Here is a 25725-nt window from a genome sequence, read left to right as displayed (position 1 = left end):
GAGACAAGGAGGATGATCTATGCAAACTGGAACTTAGAAGTAAACTATGGACCAAGGGAATCTGTGAAATGTGCTGATGTTCTGGCACGGGCAGCCCATAATGGTAAGGAGGAGCTCACTCTTTTGAGGCAGATGCGTGCAATATGTATACACCACATCCTGTTGGATAAGAAGCAGATGATGGAGAAAGCAATTTCTAGCTATTAGTTAGCAGTTTATCTTCCTTTTTCAAGCTTCGGCTTGCCATCCGTAACCCTAAAAAAAAAGTGAAAAGATAATGGGAGTAATCAAAACACTCAAGTAACTATGAAGGTTTGACACATCAAGATTATTCCTGTGCTTCGAAAACACTAAACAAGAAATTCAAAAAAAAAATCTTCTTGGGGAGGGGTTGGCTAGGGGACCTTGAAGATATCTTTGAGAGGAGTGGTGGAGAACTTAGATGAGACCCCATCATCCCAGGAGTGAGCTTTCTGGAGAGAAACATCAGGTGCGGCTGTGATTATGTCAGTGCCAGATGCAACTCTAGCGTAAGACCTTAGCGACTCTTTGGATAGAAGAACAGCCGCGGCGGAGCAAGTAGCTCGCTTCACGATGGAGGATGCCATGTCGTGTGGATTCAAGATTGCTTCTTGGGAAAATGACATTAAGGTCCCACACAAGCAAATATATAGCAAAAAGGTCCCTTGAAATGTGATAATTCTTCTGAAGTCCCAAAGGGACTTGGCTGCCATTTTCAGAAAGTTAAAATGACTTCCTTACCCTAGCATATTAGAGACAGAAGGCGCTGAGGTGTGGCTCTGTTATAGCTGGGAGAGAGGACGTGGAGAAAGAAGGAAGGAGCTATTGGTAATGAAGTATCTTTCCCATTACCATTAGTGAAGTCCAAAGAGGTTCCATTTGAATCTTCACAAATCTTCAGGTCTGGAAATTTCTTTCCTCTCCTCTCCTGGAATATTTTTCTTGACAGATTGATTGTGTTTGGGAATGAGAAATCAAAAAATCATTTTTATCTTTGGTACTGTAAAGTTTTTGTTTTTGATCTAAGATGAACAAGTAATCAATGAAAAACTGTGTTTTTGGTTGGTGTGTGTTGATGATTTAACTTGGGTATATAGGATGACTATGGGTGCTCTGTTTTTGGATTGCTTGTGGGTGGTTTTGCTTTGTTCTGATGCTAGTTTAGGGGCAAAGGAAGAAAAAGATGAAGGTTAGTCTGGGTAGAAACCCTTAGCACGAAATGGGATATTGTGTTGTCAATCAGGCCGCGATAGTTGTCAATGTGTGCCATGACAGTTGTCAACATAGCTCCTTGACTTGTCAATGACAGTTACATGATTTTTGATGCAGGTTTAAATTACTGATGGCGAGTACGTCTGGAAAGCATCTGTTTTGCTTTGTTCACATAGGGAAAAAGTTTATAAATGATGGAGAAGATGATATGAGATATGTGGGAGGTAGTGTAAGAACAATAAATATAAAGGATGGCACAAGTTATGAAGAATTGAAGAAAATTATATCATCAATTGCCGGAGAAGAAAGTAACTCATTTCTTTTGAAATTCTCAGTTCTGTATAGCTTAACAGCACTCAACGTAGAAATTAACAACCTGAGTTATCCAAAATAACAATTAATATAACATGAGTTAATGACAAGTGATATTAACAATTTCATAACAAATAAATGTATGAATATTAACAATTGATATTCAAAATTTTTACAACTGAACGTGTCATTTATTTATAATGTTAAGTAATATTTGCATTAAAATATAATTATTAAGAAGAAGGTGTTACTCAAATTTATATTCAATTGATAAGGGACAGTGCCTCTATTAACAAGTCACAGTGCTCCATTAGCAAGTCACAGTGCCACCATTGACAAGTTAGTGTGTCACTATTGACAACTGATAATTCGCCGCGGCGTCTGACCATATCCGCCGCGGCTCCCCCATCTATTCCAAGGAGCTGTCATTCTGTGTAAGGCGCCGTGGCTCTTGATCATATCCGCCGTGGCACCCAACCCTTTTAAGAAGTTATTCGTTGAACAACAAGTTACAGTGCTACCATTGACAAGTCAGTGTGCCACCATTAACAAGTCATAGTGTCACCATTGACAAGTCATAATGCTACCATTAACAAGTCAGTATGCCACCATTGATAAGTCATAGTGCCACCATTGACAAGTCAGTGTGCCACCACTGACAAGTCAGTGTGCCACCACTGACAACTGATAATTCGCCGCGGCGTCTGATCATATCCGTCGCGACTCCCCCATCTGTTCCAAGGAGCTGTCATTCTGTGTAAGGTGCCGTGGCTCTTGATCATATCCGCCGCGGCACCCAACCCTTTTAAGAAGTTATTCGATGAACAACAAGTTACAGTGCTACCATTGACAAGTCAGTGTGCCACCATTAACAAGTCATAGTGTCACCATTGACAAGTCATAATGCTACCATTAACAAGTCAGTATGCCACCATTGATAAGTCATAGTGCCACCATTGACAAGTCAATGTGCCACCATTGACAAGTCATAGTGCCACCACTGACAAGTCAGTGTGCCACCATTGACAACTGATAATTCGCCGCGGCGTCTGACCATATCCGTCGCGACTCCCCCATCTATCCCAAGTAGTTGTCATTCTGTGTAAGGCGCCACGGCTCCTGATCATATTCGCCGCAGCACCCAACCTTTTTAAGAAGTTATTCGGCGAACAACAAGTCACAGTGCTACTATTGACAAGTCAGTGTGCCACTATTGATAAGTCATAGTACTACCATTGACAAGTCACAATGCGACCATTGATAAGTCATAGTATCACCATTGACACTTCATTAATAATGATTATATATGACAATATAACCAAAATATAATATGATAAAGTATTGAAATATCATATGATACTAAAACAGGTTAAGTAACTTGAATTCATATTGTTGACAACTTATATCAGCAAATTAATTGACAAGTCACAGTGCTCTATTGACAAGTCATAACAGGTCTAATGACAATACAGGGTGTAGGTAATGACAACTGAAATGATAGTAGAATCTAATATGCCAATTCATAGCCAATTTTCATTTGTACCTTCATATACATAAAACTACACTTATTTTACAATCCATCCCAAAAAAAACATAGGGGTTGCATATAATTACAAAACTAAGTATTGGTATGTATTCATTTACAAAAAATTCCCTTCACACAACTGAAAATTTCAGAAGAAATGAGTTGCTTTCTTTTCCAGCAATTGATGATATAATTTCTTTCAATTCTTCATAACTTGTGCCCTCCTTTACATTGGTTGTTCTTACACTACCTCCCACATATCTTATATCATCTTCTCCATCATTTATAAACTTTCCCCCTATGTGAACAACGCAAAATAAATGTTTTCCAGACGTACTCGCCATCAGTAACTTAAACCTGCATCAAGAAGCACGCAACTGTCATTGACAACTTAAGGAGCTACATTGACAAGTGTCGCGGCACACATTGACAACGATCGCAGCCTAATTGACAACATAATCCCATTTCGTGCTAAGGGTTTCTACCCTCACTAACCTTCATCTTTTTCTTCCTTTGCCACTAAACTAACGCCAAAACAAAGGAAACCACCCAAAACAACCCAAAAACAAAGCACCCATGATCATTCTACACACCCAACTTAAATCACAACACACACCAACTAAAAACACAGCTTTTCCATTCATTAACTTCTGAAAACCAAAAACAAAAACTTTGAAATACCAAAGGCAAAAACGATTTTTTGATTTCCCATTCCCAAACAAATGCACAATCTGTCAAGAAAAATATGAGAGGAGAGAAATGAAAGGTTCACACTTGAAGATTTGTCATATTCCTCGCATTTACAAAAGCTTCAACATCTTCACCCATGGAAATCCTCGCATTTACAAAAACTTCACCATGATAAGTTTGCGCAGGAAATCCTCACCCAAAGAACTTCTCCTGTCTTTTTTTTTCTGATGGCAGGGACAGGGCAAAAGAGTAATTTGTGGATTCTAAAAATTACATCTAAGTCCCTTTGGGACTTCAAAATAATTATGAGATTTCAGGGGACCTATTTGATGTATTTTCTTCTCCATGGGACCTCAATGTCATTTTCCCTTGCTCCTTCTCAGCGGTCACTAGAATCTGTAGAGAAGACAACATGTGGCCGAAGGCGGTTGCTTACTTGGGCGTCGATGATGGCAAATTGGCAATAAAGAACAAGAATACAAGATTGCTTTGCCCCTAACGGCCCGTTCCGCCTTTTCCTCATCTTCGTCTTCAATGGGCCCACAATGCTCCGGCTATTGAGTCCAGAGCTGATAAAGCTTGGGCCTCCGTCCTAACACTCAGCCTATGTATGTAATATGTTCACTCAAAAGCCTTATTCAACAAAACCCTTAATTTATTTGCATAAAAATTTGTGTTATTTTTTAAAAAATATCCACTTAAATTATTTGTATTGAAAATTACCCTATTAATGGAAACTTATTTTAATATGAGCAAACAATAGGGAAAAAAATATTATAAAATTTAAGAAACAAAGTGAATTAAAGCTTCACATGTAGAACCAAAATAAACCCATCAATTAGTTCTTATATTTAGAATTAAAAAAAAAACTATTCACCTAAATTTTGAGTTCAAGTCTTTTAAATAAATGAAGTTCTTGGAAGAGCTTTCGCCCCAGTTCCAGTTAAAGTTACATATTCAACTTTAATCAAAATTAGTCGCTAGTATCAGGTAGTAGGTAATTTACCCAAAGTGTTAGGAGTGTGAAAAAAAATGCATATATTTGCTTGTAAATAATATATTTATATGTTCAGTGGGAATAGGGCACAAAAGTGCAATGCATATAAAAATTTATTTATTTTTTTCCACGTGATTAGGTGCCTGTCTGGATTAATTATGAAAAGGTAATTCTGTATTACTCCTCCGGTCCTTAATATAGGACCCAATTCTTGAGTTGGTTTTGGTCCTAAATATAAGACCCATTTATCATATTTATCAATTTTCTCTAAATTACCCCTATAAATACTCTCTCAACCATAATCAAGTAAAAGAGGGAGATAAGGTATTAAGAAAGATGATTGTGGTGTTTTAGGAAAAATGTGTCATATTTCTTATAATTAACTAACTTACCTAACTTCCTTAATTTAATCAAATTAGTTAAATGGGTCTTATATTAAGGACCGGAGGAGCATTATATTATTTTCAGTCCTATTTACAAGATCTTATTTGTAAACTATAAACGAGGTCTTATAATTAGATCCGGAGGTTGTATGAGATAAATACATGGCAGGAGTTTTTCTGTAAAGCGCAAAAACATTATCCTAAATGGAGGCAAACAAGCAACGCCGTAGATTCAAACACAGTTATACCTTTCTCACATCTATTCTCTACTTCTGTAGCACATCAATATTTTTGTCTTTTTATTTTGCCTTTTTTATTAACTGTTTCCCATAATTTTTGTCAATTATCATTGTTTTAGATGCGCTAAAACTTTGTGAGGACAGTACTCACCAAAAATAGAAACAGGAAAGATTGGGACGGCAAAATAAGATTCATATGAAACAATGAATAATCCTTTGGAACGCTGATCAAATGGTATTTCGTTCCCCTAGTTTGCTTTTTTTTTTTTAATTCCAAAAAAAAAACCACGACAAAATGATCATTAATTAAAAGAAAGTTCACACAGTACAATAAAAAGTAAACCAACAGTACAAAAATTTAGCCTAAGAAAACAAGTTTTTGAAATAACATCCACACATCCATCTATCTTGGGAAAATCGAAATTACGAATTGATGCACTGCTTAGCATGTTACTGGTTCTTTTAATGCTTCTCTGTTTTGCTTCCCTTCCAGGAAAATTATCTTTCTCCTTTGAAATTATTGTTACCCACTTTATGCATCATACAATCCTCATTCATATTTTTCAGAGTTAATCCCATCTGTATTTTTGGTTTTGATCCCTAGAAGTCTAAAGGCAAACCAAAATAAAATCAAGTTTTAGGAAGCAAAACCACTGATTTCAAATTTCTGAAATGAATACTAAAAGAAGGTCAAGAGACAATAATATTAACCCTATTTTTAAATTATTTTTACAATAGTCTGGTGTATCAGAATTCACTGAAAGACTGTTGTATGCGACTTACATCCAACTAGATAGACTGAAAATCACATCATCTCCTTCCCTTTCCCCTCCACTTTCTTTCTGCCCTCCACCAAGCATACTTAACAATGAGTTATTCTCATGGATGACGTAAAGAAACCACAAACCTGAACTTGACCTTGACTCCGAATGCAAAATTAATGAGTTCTCGTTTATCATAAATCATAGTCCCAACATTGAACAGACTGGAACAAAACCATATCCTCATGTATCTGAAAACACGCCATATGGACGAGCATCAGCTCATTGGGGGATTGTCTGGAACTGATAGAAGAACAGTTCAACGATACCACAAGTATAGCAGAACTGTAATTTGAATAAGCTTTTAGTCTTTTAGCAGCTTCAGGAGACCACAGACATGATAGCAGAAACTCAGGTGAAAAAAATCCACCTAACAATATCTAGTTGCCTACAAAAAAAAAAAAAACAAAAACAAGGGTATAATGTTACAGGATCAGCATTGCTGTCTGCAAATGATCTCACCAAGAAACATCAACCATTTTAGAACAAATCATATGAAAGTGATATTGCCAAGTTAAGATTATGAAACACAGAACAAACCATTTTTTTTTGGGTTTTTTTTGGGGGGGGGGGAGGAAGTTGTTATTATCACAAATAAAAATAAGATTGTAAACCTTGCCAAGTGCAAGAAGACTGAGAGCAGAGCACAAGGTTAATTCCATTAAACAATGTTCAGGAATTAGAATTTTGCAACGTTTGGAAAATAAAAATCAAAGGAAGAAAATTGATTCTCTCTTCTTTTTTTTTAACTATATACCCGAATAAAAAGGTTAACAGCATGACAATCGTGTGTTAACATAATTACACAAGCAAGCAACCAAATTTGAAGTTCTCTAATCTTAACCAAATGAGTTTAGCATATGAGGTAGATACCTTGCCTAGAATAAATTAGACTATAAGGGCGGCATGTTTCCTGCATTCCTTTGGGCATGGAATTTCTCTATACTTCTGTACCAGTCCCACTGGAAAAATAGCATAGCAAGGCGTAATATTCCGGCAGCAAAAACCTCAACAAAAGCCATCAAGAACGAGCTTTGTGGGGAAAATCCAGAAACTCCTAAGGCCAGCAAGTATCCCTCAAAATTGCAGGGGATGAAAAAGCTGCCAGATTTGATGCCCTTTAAAGCTCTCCGAGCAACTTCATCAGCTTTCATTAAACCGCCAGAGGACGCAATTAAACTGGTTATCTGTGGTTTTTTCTTGTTTTCTGTGAAGAGCATGTTTCAGTTTATCAACTCCCTTGACTACAGAAAAAAGAAGGGAAAAAACCTGACAAGGGATCAAATAATCAGATATTTGGTGCACATTACATACAAAAGGAACAAATTTTGACATTCTAATTCCATGGGGCCATAACCCTGTAGGCAATAATTGTACCATGAGTTATGAGCATTCCCTTAATACATACTATTCCCCTTAGGACTGATTTTACAACTCGCTTATGTACTGTCAATGCCCACCAAAAGGAAATATTTAGCTAAGTATGACAATCAGCTTGAAATATGGATTCAGGTATTCTGATCTGTAGATTATGGCTCCTCACATCCATGATCGGCTTGAACAAACAAGATCAAATTGATAACAGATGATATCCAAGAGGCTACTTAACTCATTACCAGTACAAAATGAACACTGACAGGTTACCAAAACCAAAAATGATGTAATTGAATAAATAAGCTCAAAAACTATTCAATACCTTCCGATAGACCAGGAGTGTCCGTGTCTGGAGGGAATATAAGAGAAACACGAATGTTATCCGCTATAACCTCCTGCTGCAATGCCTCTGCTAGTCCACGAAGCCCAAATTTACTGGCAGCATAAGCTGTATAACCATAAATACCCACCTACAGAGAAACATAAATTCACGTCAACATATATATAGCTTCACAATACTAACTTGTAAATTTTTATTAACAGTTTTAGAATCTGAGAAAAGAGATAATTAGCATGCGTGATCCATCAATGATTATTTGAATGAAAACTTAAAGCATTCTTGATAATCCATCTACACGGAGATGCATGGTTTAGGTTTGCAGGCTCACAAATTTGAGTTCTGCCTCATATTCCATGCCAGTAACGTTTCTCAGAGGGCTTGACTCTAGTAATTGCTTACAGGATGCCCATCAAGACATCTTTGGTCAAATCCAAAACCGCCTAGAATGATTTTAAACATAGTCGCAAAACTCAACACACTTGATGTACAAATTCTATTTCACGAGTTTGTCTAATAACCAGTAAATAATAAATTTTTCAAATGAACATTAGATGCACTGGTCCGGCATTGGCATGATATGCCAGACAACATTTGAAGCAACTTCTGCCGAAGAAGAGAGTGACAGTCTTCCCTCTTATGCTAATGTTTACATGGAAAAGCCTTGAATTGATGTCCCAACGTCAAAAACGAAAGACTTCCCCAACATTTGTAGATGTTTGCCAACGCAGTTTTATCGAGGAAACATATTCAAATCCCATTTCTCACGTACACAGATCACTTTAAGACCATAAATAATACTCCCTCCGTCACATATGTTATAAGCAGATCAAAATGTTACTTAAAATCAGTTAGAGACAATAAACGTGTAAAAATTAGAAGTTTTTTCATTAAAATGTCCTTATTTATGGAGAAGATAGAGTATAAAAAGAGAGAATAAAAAAATTATTAAAATAAAAAACATGAAAAAGAGAGAATGTGTGATGGGAAAATAATGGTTTGAGAAATGAGATAATAAATATATTAAGTATTAAAATAAGTAATTAATGAGGACAAAATAGAGAATTCTTTACAAAATTTAAGACAACTTGTAAATGGTACTGATAATGTGCTTATTTGGCTGAGCGTTCAAAAGCCCATAAGTAACTTATAGCCTGCTATAAAGCCCAAATAAAAATTAAGAGTCTGTTTGTTTAAGCTGTTGGGCTATCTTACTTATGCCCAAAAATTGCCCTTAATTTCACGATTTGTATAAGCCGACATGAATAGCTTTTGTGAGTCAACATGAATAGCTTTTCCTGTGCCCTCATCGTGCTTTTCCTGTACACTCAAATAACTGTGTCAGAAACTCTCAATTTTTCTCTTTCTTTCCCTGATATTATTTTTATTCTCTCTCTCTCATGCTCTCAAGATTCAGATTCAGATTCGAAAGGCTCTCGTCTCCTCTCCTCCACACCTAATATTTTATTATTATTTTTATTCTCTTTCTATCATGAATTTAAATTTAAAAATATTTTATCCATTAAAATTATATTTCACTTTATAATCACAATAAATTTTTATGATATCTCTAATATTTTAAAATATATTTCAGGCACTAAATTTTATTTCTTCATATTAAAATAATTTAAATTCATTGTATTATGTAAATTTATTTTTTTATCATGTTTTATTATTTATTAAAATTTATACTCATTTTGGTAATTTTACAAACTAAACTTATTTTTATTCAATTATAACCCAAATAACTCTTTACCTAATCTAACGTTTACAAACTAACTTTTATGAAATCCAATCCAAACACAATTCATATCACCAAATTTAACTTTTACTCAATCTAACTCTTTTAAAAATCAAATTGATAATCAGCTACTTTTATAATCACTAATTCAAAAGAACCTAGTAAAGTTGCCTAATCCTCTCCACACTGTTTGGTTGGAGGGTTTTTGGGAAGAGAGGGGAGAGGAGGGGAAGGGAATGGAGGAGAAATTATGTTTGGTTCAGAAAAATAAAAGGAAGGGGAGGAAAAAAAAATTTTCCTTTTAGTGCTCCCCTCCCCTCCTTTTACCCCCTCCAAATTTGGAGTTTTTTTATAGGAGGGAGAAATATTATGTTTCATCCTAACTAAATTACAAATTTTAGTTTTTTTAATATTCTAAGTTTATCCTTTTCATTAAAAACTTTTTTTTACTCTTTGCTTTTTTTTTTTACTCTTTTTTCTTTTCAGCCTCTACTATTCTTCTACAGATTTTTTTACTCCTTGGAGACTCTTTTTTTTCCCGCATATTTTCTTTCTCTCATTTCATTATTTCCCACACTCTCTGTTATTAATCTTCCACATCTTTTCCTCTTATCTGATCATCCATCTCATTCATCTTATCAATATTATCAGTATTATTTATTCGTTCATTATGTATAAAGCTATTCTTTATTGGTTTATATGAGTTGAAGTCGTTGAGATCTTCCCACTGCCATTAATCTTCCAAATTTATTGATATGCGTGTCCATATATACCTATTTTAATTCAATTGCATTTTTTTTATACAAAACTCTATATGTTATCTAATTGAACATGTAAAGTTACGCACGTTATATAATTAAGAATAGAATAGTTTAAAACTTGTAGCATAAATTTATTTGTAATTTATATAATATGCTAAAGATTATAATATATTTTTTATTGACATTTATTTTGATATATGATTATTTATAATCCATTTGTGATGTCTCAAGATATATGTTTTTTTCCAACCAAACAAAACTCATACTCTTCCCTCCTTTTAATTCACCTCCCCTCCCTTCTCCTACATTGAACCAAACAATGCCTTCAAAGTATTGGACAAATACCTGCCCAGCCAGTGACGACACAATAGCAATTGAAGCAGGGCCCCTGTCCATCCTGTTCTTCATTGCCGGCAACGCAGCCTTTTTTTTTTTTTTTTGAATGGAAGGGAAAATGTATAATAGAAAGTATAAAGATACAAGGCACTACCCTCTAAGCCTCAGCCCCTATAAGGTTCAAAAGGCTGTTGGCTTTGACGGTGTGATTAACAATGGAGCAAACAGAAAGTAAAATGCTATCCGTAGCTAAGGACTCGTTGGTAAAAATACATTTATTTCTATTGTCCCACAATTTCCAAACGAGGGTCCCAAAAAATAGGCGTCGTTGCATTGAGGATCTTTGGGGATTGAGATTCTCTTCGATCCAATCCTTATAGGGCTTGCTGAGAAAGTCATCAATGTGGTCTCTGTGGATAACTTTTTGCCAGCATTCTTTTGCCGCTGGGCAAGCCGGCAACGCAGCCTTGATCACATTGAAGCTCCCCATTAAATTCACGTCCATAATGAACTTCACCCCAACCAGTTCCTCCTTCTCGATCTCCGCGGCCCAAAACACCCCGTGATTCACAATCAGCTCATCAATAGGCCCCGCTTCATCCACTGCCCGCTTCAAGGCATCGTAGTCGCGCACATCGGCGGAGTAGACAGCCACATCGATGGCGGTGGAGAGGCGAATCGAATTCCTGGCCTGCTCAAGCTTATCCACAGAGCGAGCAAGGATCGAGACGCGAGCACCCTCAGCCACAGCCTGATGGGCCAAGGCGAGACCGATCCCACTCGATCCGCCGGTGATGAAAACGTGGCGATTCTTGATGGTGATCTTCGCCGGACGAGGCCGTACGATGAAGTACAGGAGAATGAGAACAGCAAGAGGAGGCAGAAGGAGGAGAGAGAAGAGGGCGAAGTAGACGACCGCCATTTCTCTTATGCTTCGAAAACTTCGAAATGGGCGGGAAATTTATAGTAATCTTACGCCACTCGCAGCTGGGCGATCCTTCCAAGATTGAACATTTATCATTCACAACGACCGAAGACCTGGCTCACTCACCGTCGGGGGCTTGACTGTATTCGTACATTTAAAATTCAAAAAATGTAAAATTAGCAAATGATGCTTAGTTGCAGACAACGGTAAATTCTTCTAGTGCCACGTCATTTGTGATCTCTCCAATTAAATAAAACCAACTCAAATAAATTCAGTGACATGGCATCACTGGTCAGAGAAACAAAAAGTCATGGGTCCCACAAAAGTTTATATTTAACAGTTTTTCTGCCTGTTTGGATGAAATAAAACTATAATTTTAAAAATAATTTTACAGTATATAAAGTAAATATGTAAAAAAAATTATGTCAATTTGAGAAAAAATATTTTTACATAACACTTTTAGAGGTATACAAATACTCTCTTACTGTTCCTCCATTCCTCCCATTTTCACTTCCAACAATGTCCCTTCCCCCGGGCCATGAGACAATCAAGCCACTAAGGTCCTGTTTGGCAGAGAAGTAGAAATTTCTTATAAGTACATTTCATGTAAGTTAAGATAAAACTTCTTTCACATACTTGTCTCATATTCCGTAAATCACTATTAAAAAACTACTTGTAAGCTACTTATAAAATGTTTCAAACATATCCTAAATTCATCAGCAGTTGAAATGTGAAAACCACCCTAGAAAACATTGACCAGTTTAACCCCACTCCACTAACAGGTCCTTCCCCATAATATATTAAAAATATTTATCTATAAAATTTATGACAAAGACATTGTGAGTGGAAAAACTATTTTATTACTCTGTTCCTTATAATTGTGAAGTATGTAATGTTTCTTCTTAATTAAGACACTCAGAAGTTGTCTCAAATTTAATGTGTTGATTTTTCATTTTATCCTTATTTAATTACTCATATTACTTATATCATTATATTTAATTTTCACACATTATCTTTCATTCATATAAATGAGAGTATTTTTGACAAAAAAGTTATATTTTTTATGTATTTATTGTCCCTAACTAATTTTAACTAACATTTTAAATAACGTCATTTGAGTAACCGCCTCTTATAAAACAGAAGGGAACGAGTACTTGCTAAGCTTTGATTGTTTTGCAATTTTGCAAATTCTTTTAAATTTTAAGTCACATTTAGATAAATTTTCCAACTTGTCGATTTTTAATAAGATATCTTAAAAAAATTACAAAATTTGAGAGGTAAAATAAACTAAGTCTTATACTTAAGACTAAATGAATATCTTATATATCTTCTATATTTAAAGGCAAAGTAGTATTTTTTTTTTCAAAACAAAACTTACATCAATTTACTTATATTGATTAGGTTTACTCGATCAGATCTTGTTATACGTGATTTTTTATACAATATGCATATATCTACCGGGTCCAAGTTAGAAATAGAAAATTTATTTTGTAAAAAATTACAAAATTTATTTTTTAAAGTATCCTTATTAATCATACATAGTAAGAAAACTTTTATAAAGAGGTGATACAATTGTAAAAAATATTTTTAAAAAATAACACATATTTGTTATAAATTATTAACGCAACTAAATTTTTAAATATTTATAAATTAGTTATCTAATTTTTATATTAAAGATTAGATGTAAAAGTATGAGTGTGTGACAATTCAATTAAAAATTGACAAGTTAGAAAATTTATTTAAATGTGACTTAAAATTTAAAAGAATTTGCAAAATTGCAATAACAATCAAAGTTTAATAAGTAATAAAATAGTTTTTTCCACTCAAAAAATTAATATATATAACAATGTATTTGTTATTTTACAATATCAACTTAGTATAAATGTTATAAGTAAATATTTTTAACATATTGTTGGGGAGGGCACGATGGTGGAATGGGGTTACTAAAGTAATGAAGGTTTTTTGGGGTCGTTTTCAAATTTGAATGGCTGATGGATTTGATGGGTAGATGGAACAGAGAAAAAGGGGCATTGTTGGAAGTGAAAATAAGAGCCCAGTATGTTTTACATAGACCGATAAAAATCTTAAACTTTATTAACTTTCATTTAAAATTTAAAAAAAATGACCAAAAAATATCTTTTAAAATTTAAAAAGACAGATAGGTCATGTAGATAAGTGAAAGGACCACATAAGCATGAGGTAGAAATATGGGATTTGCAAAGTTTGGTGAAAAGACTAAATTGTCACTAAAATTAAATGAAAAGCATCAACAGGTTTTGTAAAGTGATTGACGACTTTCAAATTAAATTTAACCACTTTCATAACTTGTTTTACAATTTGTTATTAGCCATTTACAAATTAGGCGAAACTCAGGTGATTCAGTTGAATAAAATTACTAATCATGTAACGTGACTGATCACTTGCGAAATGAAAGTATCAATTTTCATAATATATTTCACAACCTATTATTAGCCATTTCTAAACAATTTTACTTAATATGTAGCATGATCAATAACTTGCGAAATGAATTTGTCCATTTTTATAACATATTTTGCAGCCTGTTATTAGACATTTCCAGACAATTTTACTAAATATGGAATGTGATTGATAACTTGGAAAATGAATTTGACTATTCCATAATATGCTTTGTGTAATATTCTAAATTTTATTTTAAGATTTAGTTTAAAAAAATTCAAAAAAAATAAAATTAGAATTAAAAAATAAAATAATAATATTTTTAAAAAAAAAAGGGGGAAAGAAGTCAACTTTCCACCAAAATTCAATGGAAAGTAGGAGTTGGGGGTTGGGATAAAATTTATTAGGGGGAACTCCCCTAATAAATATGTGGGGGTGTTAAATATCCCCCCACATTTCAGTTTTTGCCGTGCGCAGGATAGAAAGACGGAAAGAGAGAATTAGTGTGAGTGAGAGAAGCAGACCACTGAAGGAGGGGATAAGTTTTAAAAATAATTTAGGCATATAAAATTATTTTTTTCTTTCAAACTTTTTTTATAAATATTTTTTATATATTTTACGCTTCTTAATAGTAGTATTACTATAGTAATTAGAAAAAAATTTGAGACTTATATATAATATAAGTATTGAGTTTTGATAATATATTATTATAGGAATTTAGAGATAAATAAGTAGTTAATTTTAATCAGTTTAGATTTACTCATTTATTGGTTTTTAGCATTTAAATTAATTTTGTTTAGTTGGAAAAATATATATAAGATATATATTATATTTTTACCAATTAAAATTAAGTTAAATAATTTATTTAGGTTCTTTGACATATTATTGATATTTTAATCAGTTTAGTTTTGTTTATTGAGTAACTGGAGGTTTTAAAATAATTATTTTAGCTAAAAATTTTATTATTTATAGAAATAAATATATATAATAGTTATAACCATTAAAATTTTGATTAAATTATTTATTTATAAATATTTGAAGCATTATTGAATTTTTGATCATTTGGTTTGAAGTTTCAATTTTAAATGAGATTTTTAGAGTCCAGAATATAATAAATCCATATTTTGAAATTTTGAAAAATTCTTTTTATTAGAGTAAATAATTTGGAGGATGTAAATAAATGTTTTGGCTTGTTAGAAAATTATAAGTTGGTTCTGAAATACTTAATTTTGGGTTATGAGAGCAGTGAAAATTTAGAATAAAAATTAAATTAAGTTAAAAATTTAAATAATATATAGAAGCTTAATTAATTAATTAATTAGCTGATATTAATATGTGGTTATATTAATAGTATAGATTAATTATTATTTGAGTAAAGGATTGACCTTGTAGTTCCTTACTATTGCATTGGCGAGAGGTAACCACTTTTCACTTGTTATATATGCTAATGTGTTGTTTGTGAGTATTTTGCTATTTTAGAATAATAATGTGTTTTTTAGAACTCAAGTAGATATGTTATACCTTTTGAGCTATGAAAATTGTCTTGTGAGATTTTTGAAATTATAATTGAGAAGTATGAAAAAATATATGATTTATATCTTATGGATTATACTGAGAAAAGACTGAGACGTTTTTCGTTATATTGTGAATGATTAGTTGTTATTTAGATTTTGGATTGAGCCCTATCCTACCATATGGTAAGGTCGTTATTGGTGCACATTGGTTGGCTTCCTTCATCTCTAGAATAAGGGATAGACGTTGGTGACTTCTTACTTGTCCCCCAATAAGTGGGATAGGCCTATATATCTGATTGATCCCCTGTAGTGAGGGATAGACTTATGTGATTTGTGTGTTAGCTCCTATAACAAGGGTTTAGATGATTGGGATTATTTGAATATACATATTTCCATCGATATATCTATATTTCCTGAGATTTAATAACCATCCCACTTGACACCTTACGATCACATGTTAGTATGTATGATGAGTTGGAAAGCTGGTTACTGAGGCGTTTGTCTCACCCCCATGGTTTTTACTATCTTCAAGTGATAGTTCAGGTGGTGGCCCATTAGGGAAGGCTCCGGAGGCATAAAGTGCTGTTATAGCTTGTATAGCCTCCTTGCTTTTGTTCTATATACTGGTTTATTATATATTGCCACATAGGGCTCATCTACTCTAGTGTTGTAAACTAATATTTTTAATTACTACTATCTGATATGGGAGGCTGTTAGAAAGCTAGAAATCTTTAAGACTTTACGTGTTATGCTATAAAGTGTTGACTTTTGACTAATGGGCTCCATCCTTTATACTAAAATGATTTGTCAGTTCGTATGTTTGAAAATATGAGTTTGGATTGGGCTAATGGTTGAATGATATTTCTGGATTTTAGAAGTCCAAGGCCCAAGTTAATGATAGAAGTGCTCATGATATAAGTTTATTTTTTTTAATCTAAATGAGTTTTGAATGGACGGTTGTCTCACTTTGCAACCTGTTATTAACAATTTCTAGATAATACTAAACATATAATGTAATTGACAACTTGTGAAATGAAGTTGACTATCCCCATAATGCATTTTGTAACTTATTACTAGTCATTTTCAGACAATTTTACTAAAAGTGTAACATGATTAACAATTTACAAAATGCATATGACTATTTTCATAACACATTTTGCAACATTTATTAGTCATTTTCAGACTTGGTGCAAATTTTTGGGGAGGCTAAGTCAGACAAGTTGACTAGACATGTAATGTAATTAACAACTTGAAAAATGTATTTGCCTATTTTCATACTATTGACTTGATCAATTTCCACCAAATATAACCTTTTGGGAGAATTAAATAAGGAGGTAAATGTTTTGAGAAATTAGTAGATAACAGATAAATACCCCTAAAGTATGTCATAATAAACATATTAATAATAATTTTCATGATTTACTACATTTGTAATAGTATTGACCATTAGAATTATGGTATTTACCAAAAACCAGTAACCCTGTAACAGCAATTACATCACATATATTCAAATGAGAAATGAGAAAGCCCAAAGTATATATATGTGTTCTTCAAGTCGTATGAGGAAGCCAAAGAAATAGAGAAGTAGCCCATTACATGATTGAAGAATGGTAACGTGAGAAAAGTAGAGGTAATTTAAAATAATTTTAGAAGTTGGAAGTTCGGATGAACCCTAAACAAGTAAAACGAAGTTGGAAGTTCAGATAAAGATGATTTGAAAGTGAGGATCTGTAATTGTTTCAGGAGAGAAGGACGTTGGGAACATCGTGAGGGAGAGAGAAAAGAGCCTGAAGTGAGAAAGAAGAACTCTCTTTGATCTAACAAAAAAAGAGTGAAAGAAAGGGTATATAGGTAAATTGTCAAAAATTGCAAATCCCAAATGAATACCTACAGAGTTATTTGTCTTTTTATGAAATTAGAATGACTTATTCAAAATTTTAGAATTTAATAGGTATTTATATGGGATTTTTCCTGAAATTTAATAACTTTTTAACTTTATCCTTATTTAATATACATTATACCTCATATAAATAAAGTCGACATAGTAATAAATGAGAGATAAAATTATACATCGATACAAAAATTTCTCTCAGTGCCTTATAAATAGAATTTAAAAAAATCTTCTTTCTCTGTCCTATAAATAGAACCAGAGGAGTATAAATTTTTGTGGGACCCATGACTATTGATTCCTCTTACCATTACTGCCATGTAAGACTGAATTTATCTGAGTTGGTTTCATCTAGTTGGCAGGGAAGTTACAAAATCTACCATTCCCAATGGCGGCAATATACTAGAAATATATATATATATATATATATATATGTATGTATGTATATATATATTGAGAAAAACATAAAACAAAACGAAAATTGTCTGGGAGACTAATGTCAAGTTTCGTGTCAGCAGAGCGAAGTGATTGGACGAGAGGCGAATATAAAGCATTAAAAAACAATGGAAATCACAGAAGGAGGAGAAATTTCAGGGTTTGAAGGAAAATGAGCAGGAAATTGATGTAAGAATATCTTGCATCGGTTGGATCCCTCATTGGCTTCTCAGAGTCTGGCGGAGGAGCAGCAACACAGATTGATGAGGAGGATGGGCGATTGATTCAGCTGAGAAAACCTAAGAAAGTATGAATAGTACTCTTCATACCCTCAATATGAGACTTATTTAACTAATTTAATTATATTAAAGAAGTTAAGTAAGTTAGTTAATTATAAGAAATATGACATGTTTTTTTCAAAATACCATAATCATCTTCTTTAATATCCTTCCTCCACCTTTTACTTGATTATACTTGAGGGAGTATCAATAGAGATGATTTAGGAAAAACTAATAAATATGATAAATAGATTTTATATTTAGGACCGAAACCAACTTAACAATTAGGCCATATATTAAAGACTGAAAGAGTATAATATTACGAGTAATTGTTCTGCTTCTTCCTCAGGTTCCAATTTAAGCTTCAGGAACTTCCTATTGATTATTATACAATCTTGAAAAACGCCGGAGATTTTTTTTGCTCAAAAAAAAAAACGCCGGAGATTTTCTCTTGTCTTCACCTTCACTTTTGTGTGTTGCGTGGAGTACTAGGCGGGAGTGACGCAGTTGAGAGACTCGAATCCACGCAATGCCACAGGCACCGCGCACAACGTGATTCTGTGCCTATGTGGACCGACGGATGATTTAATTTACCTCGTTATCAATATTATTAATAATTTATGTTCAAGAGAGTACCATTTAAATTTTATGACAACCCGCGCTATTTATTAGTCATAAATAATTTTTTTCAAGTTTTTTTTTTTGCCAACTTTCTGGACAAAAAAACCAATATATCATAATTATATTTGCAGGTAGGATCAAAACAGCCCCATCAACTAACTAAAATCACAAAAATAAGAGGCAACCCACTTCCCAGAAAATTTAAGCTAAAAGTTAAATCCACGATGTACCAGAGCTACATCAATATAATTAAGCATATGTGAGAAAATGAAATTAACCAGTAGGCTATGATCCGGGGGCAACAAATCTGCAGAAAGAAACTGAGAAATGTTCATGAGGTTGGGCCAATCTACGTTAATTTTATCCACGAGGGTCGAATAATCAAACCACATGGCTATTTAGATCAATATGGTTTTGAATTGAATAACCACATTGAGGAGTTATTTGATTCTTACAGAGAAATATCATTACGCTCAGATCCTTTTTCATAATTATCTCTGCCTCAACAATACTAGCAATCTGCCATGATCTCTCAAATCTCATAAACCTTTCATGTTTTGTAAACCCTTGATGCAAAATTATGCTCCTCCTGCTGTGTCCATATCTGTAACACCATCAATTCCCTTGAAAACAACTGATAATTTTCTCAGGCAGGAGACTTTTTGGTCGTTCGTGGTGGCTGTACCATTCACATGAACAATATCCCTGGATGGTTTACCCATCAGATTGAAAAGAGTTAGGCTCAGATTTGATCGAGTCATTTCTTCCAATACAGGTGGCGCTTGCATGTACAGATTTTTTCCCCGATGCGAGACACTGGCTCGTGATAACCTCAACTTAGGATGTTCTTCCAGAAGATCAATGAACTGATTCCACAATAAGATTTAAAAAACATTAGAAAGGCGTAGGCTAAAGATAACTCATATCAGCACAAGAGAAAAACTTCACTTAATAAAATACAAGTAATCATTAGCACATGAGCCCTGTTCCAATTCCAGAGTCAAGATGCAGACCATTTCATCGATGACGGGATATTTTCCTCATGATGTAAATTGCGTGAAGCTAAGTCAAATCAGCCAAGGTAAAGGCGGGCACAAGACTCGCACTGAAGATCCAGACCATGGCCGTTTCCAAATAAAAAAATTGTAATGTTTCTTGCTTTCTAATATGGAATCCTCACTTGACAGGTCTTTATACAGACAATAATTAAAAAAGTGAAACGATAATGGAAGTAATAAAAACACTCAAGTAACTATGAAGGTTTGACTCTTCAAGATTATTCATGTGCTTCCAAAATAATCTTTCAAGGGCACAAAGTCAAATGAACGTACAAGAAGCTGCTCTGCAAATTCCACACGCTAAAATATTTAAATTTAAATACATCATTTTAAAACGTACAGTATTAGATGAAAAAGATAATGGCAAAATAAGGACTCAGAAAGAGAGAAAAAAAAGTATATGCGCCCCCAGGCATGAGCTGCAGTGAAACGTACATGTTAATAGTTCCAGTTTCATAACACATATACATACATATTTGGTTTAGTCCCTTAAAAGACATCAAGAATAGAGAAGCATTAAGAAAACATAAAACTATTAAATTTATAATTATACATCGAAGAGGTTCGGAAGTCAAGAGCTGAGAAATAACCTTCTGCAATGTGACTGAAGGCTCCACTTCAATAAGTACACCAGGACCACACACAAGGCACTCTTTATCCCTCTCGAATTCCGTGACTTTAGTATGGACGCCTTGTGTTCCATTGTACCTACATAAGATTGGATTAATTGGTAAGCAATGGTCATACTTTATCCTGTGCGTCTAAGACACAAAATAACAAGCGAATTGTGTGAGCACACAGATTTGTATGTACAAAAGTATTAGAAATTCATGCTCGTCCTTTTAAGCGTTGTAATTTCAAACTTTAGAGGATGAAGCCCTAGCAATCCGGAAACAATTCTAATGGATAAGTTGAAAAGGAAATACTTAAATATTTGTAGGGCAAAATAGATACTAGAGGACCTAAAGTGAAGTACTGAAATTAGCCATGCTACATGGGATTGGCAGAAAGAAATTATTGTAAAAATAGAGAAAATGAAAAAATACATCATACAACACTGGCCATTTGTATACTACTAGGCAAAGATCTCGCCTCAAGCCCTTGGCTAAGTAAAATTAATATTTAGGGCCATTTTCAGAGATGTGATACTAAATTCATTGATGGACCTTCTGCTTTCCCGGGAAGAAAAAAAAGGGGAATAAGAAGACCGCTTTGCCCATTGTCCAATCCCAACAGTTTTTGCACCAGGAGGCATTTTAGACATGCATCAATAAAATCATTAATGGGCCTTCCCCTGACAACTAAAGCTTTTCAAACAACTTGACCCTCAAAAACCATTATAGATCGTGTATTGAAAATTATACTATTATTACCCCAAAAAAAAAAAAAACTCGAGCAACATGAATATACTGAACGGTGCATAATTTTGAGCAATTTCAGGCGTTTCTTTTGCATTAGACCTTTATTAAAGAAAAAATGTTTTTCTGTGTCCATGTCTAATATTCTATATCTCAAGTATGCATCCCATCTAAAGTGAGTAAATGCAGAAAAGATGATAAAAACAAGATTAAAGATTGGAAATAGCAATTATTATAGAAAAGAAAGCACATACGTTAAATAATTGGACAAAGTTTTGCTGCACTCTGTTGCAATCTTCAGTGTTTCCAGTGCACATGCAGCAGATATAATTGCATTGGTGGAAGCTATAGCTGGAATGATGTTCTTCACAACACCCTAGCAAATAATTAACAGCTTAGTGACAAAAAAATATGTAGTCCAAGTATGACAAGGGCAGGAAAAAAAGGAGAAGCACAAGTATCTAATAATTCATGGTAATTCTAAGAATTTGTTCGGAAGGATTGGGTAATAAAATGTGGTGGAATAGGATATGTTGGCAGCCCATCATAACCTGACCCACACCCTCGTTTCCAAAATTCTACAAATTGAGGGGTTTCAGATGGTTTGTGTTCCTTTTCATTTAACATTTGCCCTGTTAGCTTTTCACTTTCCTGTTCTTCTTCATATTAAAAGAAAATATGAATAAGTGAATATTGAAAACCTCTCCTCCGACAACACCCCCCTATTTATTAAAAAAAAAAAAAACCACTCTGTTAACAGCATTGTAACTTCCAAATGACTGTGAATCGGGACTAACCCCATCCCAGCTTTCTTCAAAACTCCCAAAACAAGCCCTCAGCAAAGGCAAAAGGCAAAACCGTATGGATTGAGAAAAATCTACCTGGGTAAGAGAATAAGTAACTCCTGGAATGCCAAAAAGCTCAGCTCTCTTTAAAGCCTACAAATATCAATGGTGAAACTTGTCACAGACAAGCCAAAGATGCATGCCAATCAGAAAACAAATAATCAAAGTAACTTCACCTCATCGTAGACCCATTTCATATGCTCAGGGTTATCTGGATCAAATGCTGTTGCACCATGAACCTGAAAAACATAAGGACGTGTATTAAAATTATGAACTTCACGAAATGACAAAGGAAGCATCAAGAAATTAAGCAATGAAATACCTCATTCCATTTAATCAAATGTGCATATTCAATACAATGAGCAGCTGTTCTAGGGGTTTCAGCAAGGGTGCATAAAGGAAACTTCACTTGAGGCGGGAAAAGCCAGATTGTACACTCAAAGCATGGTGTGATCCCTGGCAAGATAACCCTAGCATGGCCCTTGAAACCTTCAGTTCCACCATCTACCATAGGTTTGATTGTCTCTTCTCGTGGATTATCGTCAGAATCATACTCTAGATTAATCAAGGAAAACAAAAGAATCAAAAGGTTAACACTAACAGACAACAACAAATTTTACCAGAAATGGCCGAATATAAATTGATAACCATTGGCTGAAATGCCTGAAGACGACAATCCTCTTATTTAAGGAAAAAAATTAAAAATGAAACAAAAGGAAAAAATACATATATTGGAACCGTGTATATGAAGCAACATCAATATACAGGCTGTGGAACCAAAACTAACGAAATGACTAGGTCTATTGTAACCATAAAAAATGGAGATCCTAGTACTGATCTCATTATAGAATTAATGTACAAAAACAGTGAACAAGCATGGCATTTATGCCTGCAAAAGTGTTTTCCTTTTTAAGGAATCTACCTCACATCACACGAAAAATTACAGTTCTATCATCATGTTATTTGAGGAAAATTAGAGGCACGTAATAAATAACAGACCTGCAGGACTAAGTTATTGATATCTACATAGTTTTGCAGCACCGCAATGCTTATTAGGATCATCACTACTTTAAAATTTTGTTCAAAAACCAGAAGTCTAACTTTTATGCATAGATTTGAAGAGCAAGGTTGGAGGACATGTATCCCTTGCTCTCAGATACACACCTAATGTGGGCTTTATTTCCTTCTAGATCAGATGCATGTATCACTATTACATATCTCTATTCAAAATTCATGCATGTTATTTGTCCTACTCATTGATATTTCTATTGGGAAAATCCAACACCCCAACTACAAGCCGCAAAGCTTACAAAGCAGAAGGAATACACACCTAGAAAACTGCAAGCCACAGAATTGATGTAGCTGCGAGCCTCAATTGAATCAAGACCGAGGGCAATAATGTTGAAATCATTATAAAAAGATATGTCCTTGTCTTCAATCCGGCAAAAATGAGGTACAATATTTACACCACTGATTCTTTCCATGACACGCTTGGCCGCTACCTCAGCTTTTGGTTTGCCAACATCTTCAAGCCTAAAATAATAAAGTTCCAATCAACTTCATAGTAAGTTGGAGTAAAAGAAACTACCTTCCCTCTAAAGCTTGTCGAAAACCAGTAAAAGCTGGCAGCAAACTATATTAGGATCTTGGCACACATCAAGAGTAACAACCAAGCTCATGTGGTATAACTAGGATTAAAGAGCCCTCCCTTCCCAACGACAAAGTATTCAGAAGAGCAACAGAATTAAAACATCTATTCAAAAGATATGAACTTTAAGTAGAGAGATTTACCTAAACAAGAATTGACGATTGAGATTAGTAACCTCTATACGATCCATATCTATGACCTCCAAGTTTCGAAAACCAGTTAGTGCTAAATCTTTCAACAGCTCACATCCCAACCCGCCTGCCCCTACTACTAACACTCTGGCGTAAGTCTGAAGGTCATCTCTCATCTGCAATATGCCAACGTGAATTAGTGCAAGAAAAAAAAAGGCAGCAAACAATCTTAAAATTAGCGTATGCTCGTTGTAAAAGCTAAGTATAGAGAGCGGGAGAGAGAGAGAGAGAGAGAGAGCAAAAGAGCGAGTACCTCAGGGCCAGGTTCGAACCTGGGACCAACGAGATTACCAGGCCTAAGAAGGAGCTTGTCAAGATCCCTCGATCGGCTCGGTTGCGGTGAGACGTCCGCCATTGCCGTCGCTCTATTGGGATTTTTCCGATGACAATCACAGACCCCAAGGAGAATTTTACACCCACCGGGAGTGGAGACGGGAATGCAGCACAGCTTGCCTTTAACGCTCTCGGGATATTGCCGTATAGCGAAACAGGACGATCCAGTGACGGGACGAACTACGCGTCGTTTTAGTCGTCCTTTGGCTTTCCTTTCCCAGGGAAGGAATTACTTGGTTATAAATTGAATTTTAAAATAGAAGACAGCCAGATATGTTAAATTATATATATATATATATATATATATAATATTGTTAAGATAATTGATAACATTAGCTGATCTAAACTTATGAGTGCCTGTTTGTACTGGTGGTCAACAATGGTGATTTTAGATTATTGTAATTTTTTTTAAGTGACACTAGTTAAAGATAATATTGGTTAATCGTAATTTATATTTGTATATTTTTTCTTATAAGTGACTTTCATAATGTTAATTATGTTTGAATTTTATTTATTAAAATCACTTATAAATATATAGTTACTAGAAAGCAACAAGGACATATAGGAGAAATATTATTTAATATAAATCTTATAAGTATTTATTAATATCTAAACATTATATTAATTTAATAATTATTATTAACGAGGTTAGGTAATAGAAATTCTCATGGTTAAACTTTTATCAGGATTTTTCAATCACAAAATCAACTCCTAATAACTTGTGCTCAACTTGCAATAGAAATAAAAATTACAATTTATCGAAATTTCATGTTTAGCAAATGGAATAAATAAACTTCATAAAATGATTGTAATTATCCCTATTTAAAGTGTGATACAATGTTACTTTTTTCGCTAATCAAAATGTAACTTATAATTTTAAATAAAGATAAAATTTGGAAAAAAAATCATTTTCAAACAAATTTAATGGCTTATTCGCTTCTTATTTATTCCAGTGAAGTTGTTGAAAGCGTATTAAGATTTTCAAATTTCAAAGCTCAAAACATGTTTTGCTGAACTTCCCGGCCAGCAAAAAAAAAAACATGTTTTGCTAAACAACAGAAAGTATTAAAATTATGGGAGAATTACAATCAAGTCTCAGAAAAAAAAATTACTAAAAGATCCTAATAACAACGTGAGTAGCTTGTAATGATAAGTTCTAGAATGAAGAATGATAACGTCTGATACTTGTTTTAAAATATATTTTTTCTTGGAATCTCATTGTAATTCTTCCTAAAACGATAATTAAGAACTTGAAAACTACTTCTCTAAATCTATTTATAAGTCACTTCTAATATGTTTCGCATAGACCAAGAAAATTTTTAAACTTTATTAACTCTCATTTAAAATTCAACAACTTTTCAATTTTATTCCTATCTGATATACATTATACATCATATAAATAAAATTAACATAATAATAAATAAAGAATAAAATTATTTATTGATATAAAAAATTTCTCTAATGCCC

General features: G+C 33.8%; 2 protein-coding genes across 2 annotated transcripts; both read right to left on the bottom strand.

Annotated features, from left to right (window-relative positions):
* Positions 1-7093: 7093 nt before the first annotated feature.
* Positions 7094-11671, bottom strand: LOC114719734 (3-dehydrosphinganine reductase TSC10A-like). Its single transcript, XM_028905253.1, has 4 exons — positions 11216-11671; positions 10759-10836; positions 7897-8044; positions 7094-7407 (listed from the first exon to the last, which is right to left on the bottom strand). Exons 1-4 carry the CDS (start codon positions 11669-11671, stop codon positions 7094-7096), a joined length of 996 nt encoding a protein of 331 aa, XP_028761086.1.
* A 7350-nt stretch (positions 11672-19021) lies between these two features.
* LOC114719726 (NEDD8-activating enzyme E1 catalytic subunit-like) lies at positions 19022-24364 on the bottom strand. Its single transcript, XM_028905242.1, has 9 exons — positions 24179-24364; positions 23878-24041; positions 23417-23619; positions 22409-22641; positions 22263-22325; positions 22123-22179; positions 21496-21617; positions 20474-20591; positions 19022-19691 (listed from the first exon to the last, which is right to left on the bottom strand). Exons 1-9 carry the CDS (start codon positions 24278-24280, stop codon positions 19404-19406), a joined length of 1350 nt encoding a protein of 449 aa, XP_028761075.1. The 5' UTR covers positions 24281-24364; the 3' UTR covers positions 19022-19403.
* Between the last annotated feature and the right edge of the window lie 1361 nt (positions 24365-25725).

The sequence above is a fragment of the Neltuma alba genome, unplaced genomic scaffold (assembly GCF_004799145.2).
Source record: "Neltuma alba isolate B1F8T4 unplaced genomic scaffold, ASM479914v2 tig00011941_pilon, whole genome shotgun sequence".
NCBI classification, from domain to species: domain Eukaryota; kingdom Viridiplantae; phylum Streptophyta; class Magnoliopsida; order Fabales; family Fabaceae; genus Neltuma; species Neltuma alba.
The sequence above is the reverse complement of the archived record's forward strand: the minus strand, read 5'-3'. Positions and strand labels throughout refer to the sequence as shown.

Coding starts and splice junctions, on each gene's coding strand:
- LOC114719734 (XM_028905253.1), bottom strand. CDS start 11,671: ATGGCGGTCGTCTACTTCGCCCTCTTCTCTCTCCTCCTTCTGCCTCCT. Junction 10,837..11,215: donor GGAGCTTCAATGTGATCAAG/GCTGCGTTGCCG, acceptor AAAAAAAAAAAG/GCTGCGTTGCCGGCAATGAA. Junction 8,045..10,758: donor TGTCGTCACTGGCTGGGCAG/GTATTTGTCCAA, acceptor GTTTCTCTGTAG/GTGGGTATTTATGGTTATAC.
- LOC114719726 (XM_028905242.1), bottom strand. CDS start 24,280: ATGGCGGACGTCTCACCGCAACCGAGCCGATCGAGGGATCTTGACAAG. Junction 22,326..22,408: donor ATTTGATTAAATGGAATGAG/GTATTTCATTGC, acceptor TATGTTTTTCAG/GTTCATGGTGCAACAGCATT. Junction 20,592..21,495: donor ACTTTGTCCAATTATTTAAC/GTATGTGCTTTC, acceptor AATCTTATGTAG/GTACAATGGAACACAAGGCG.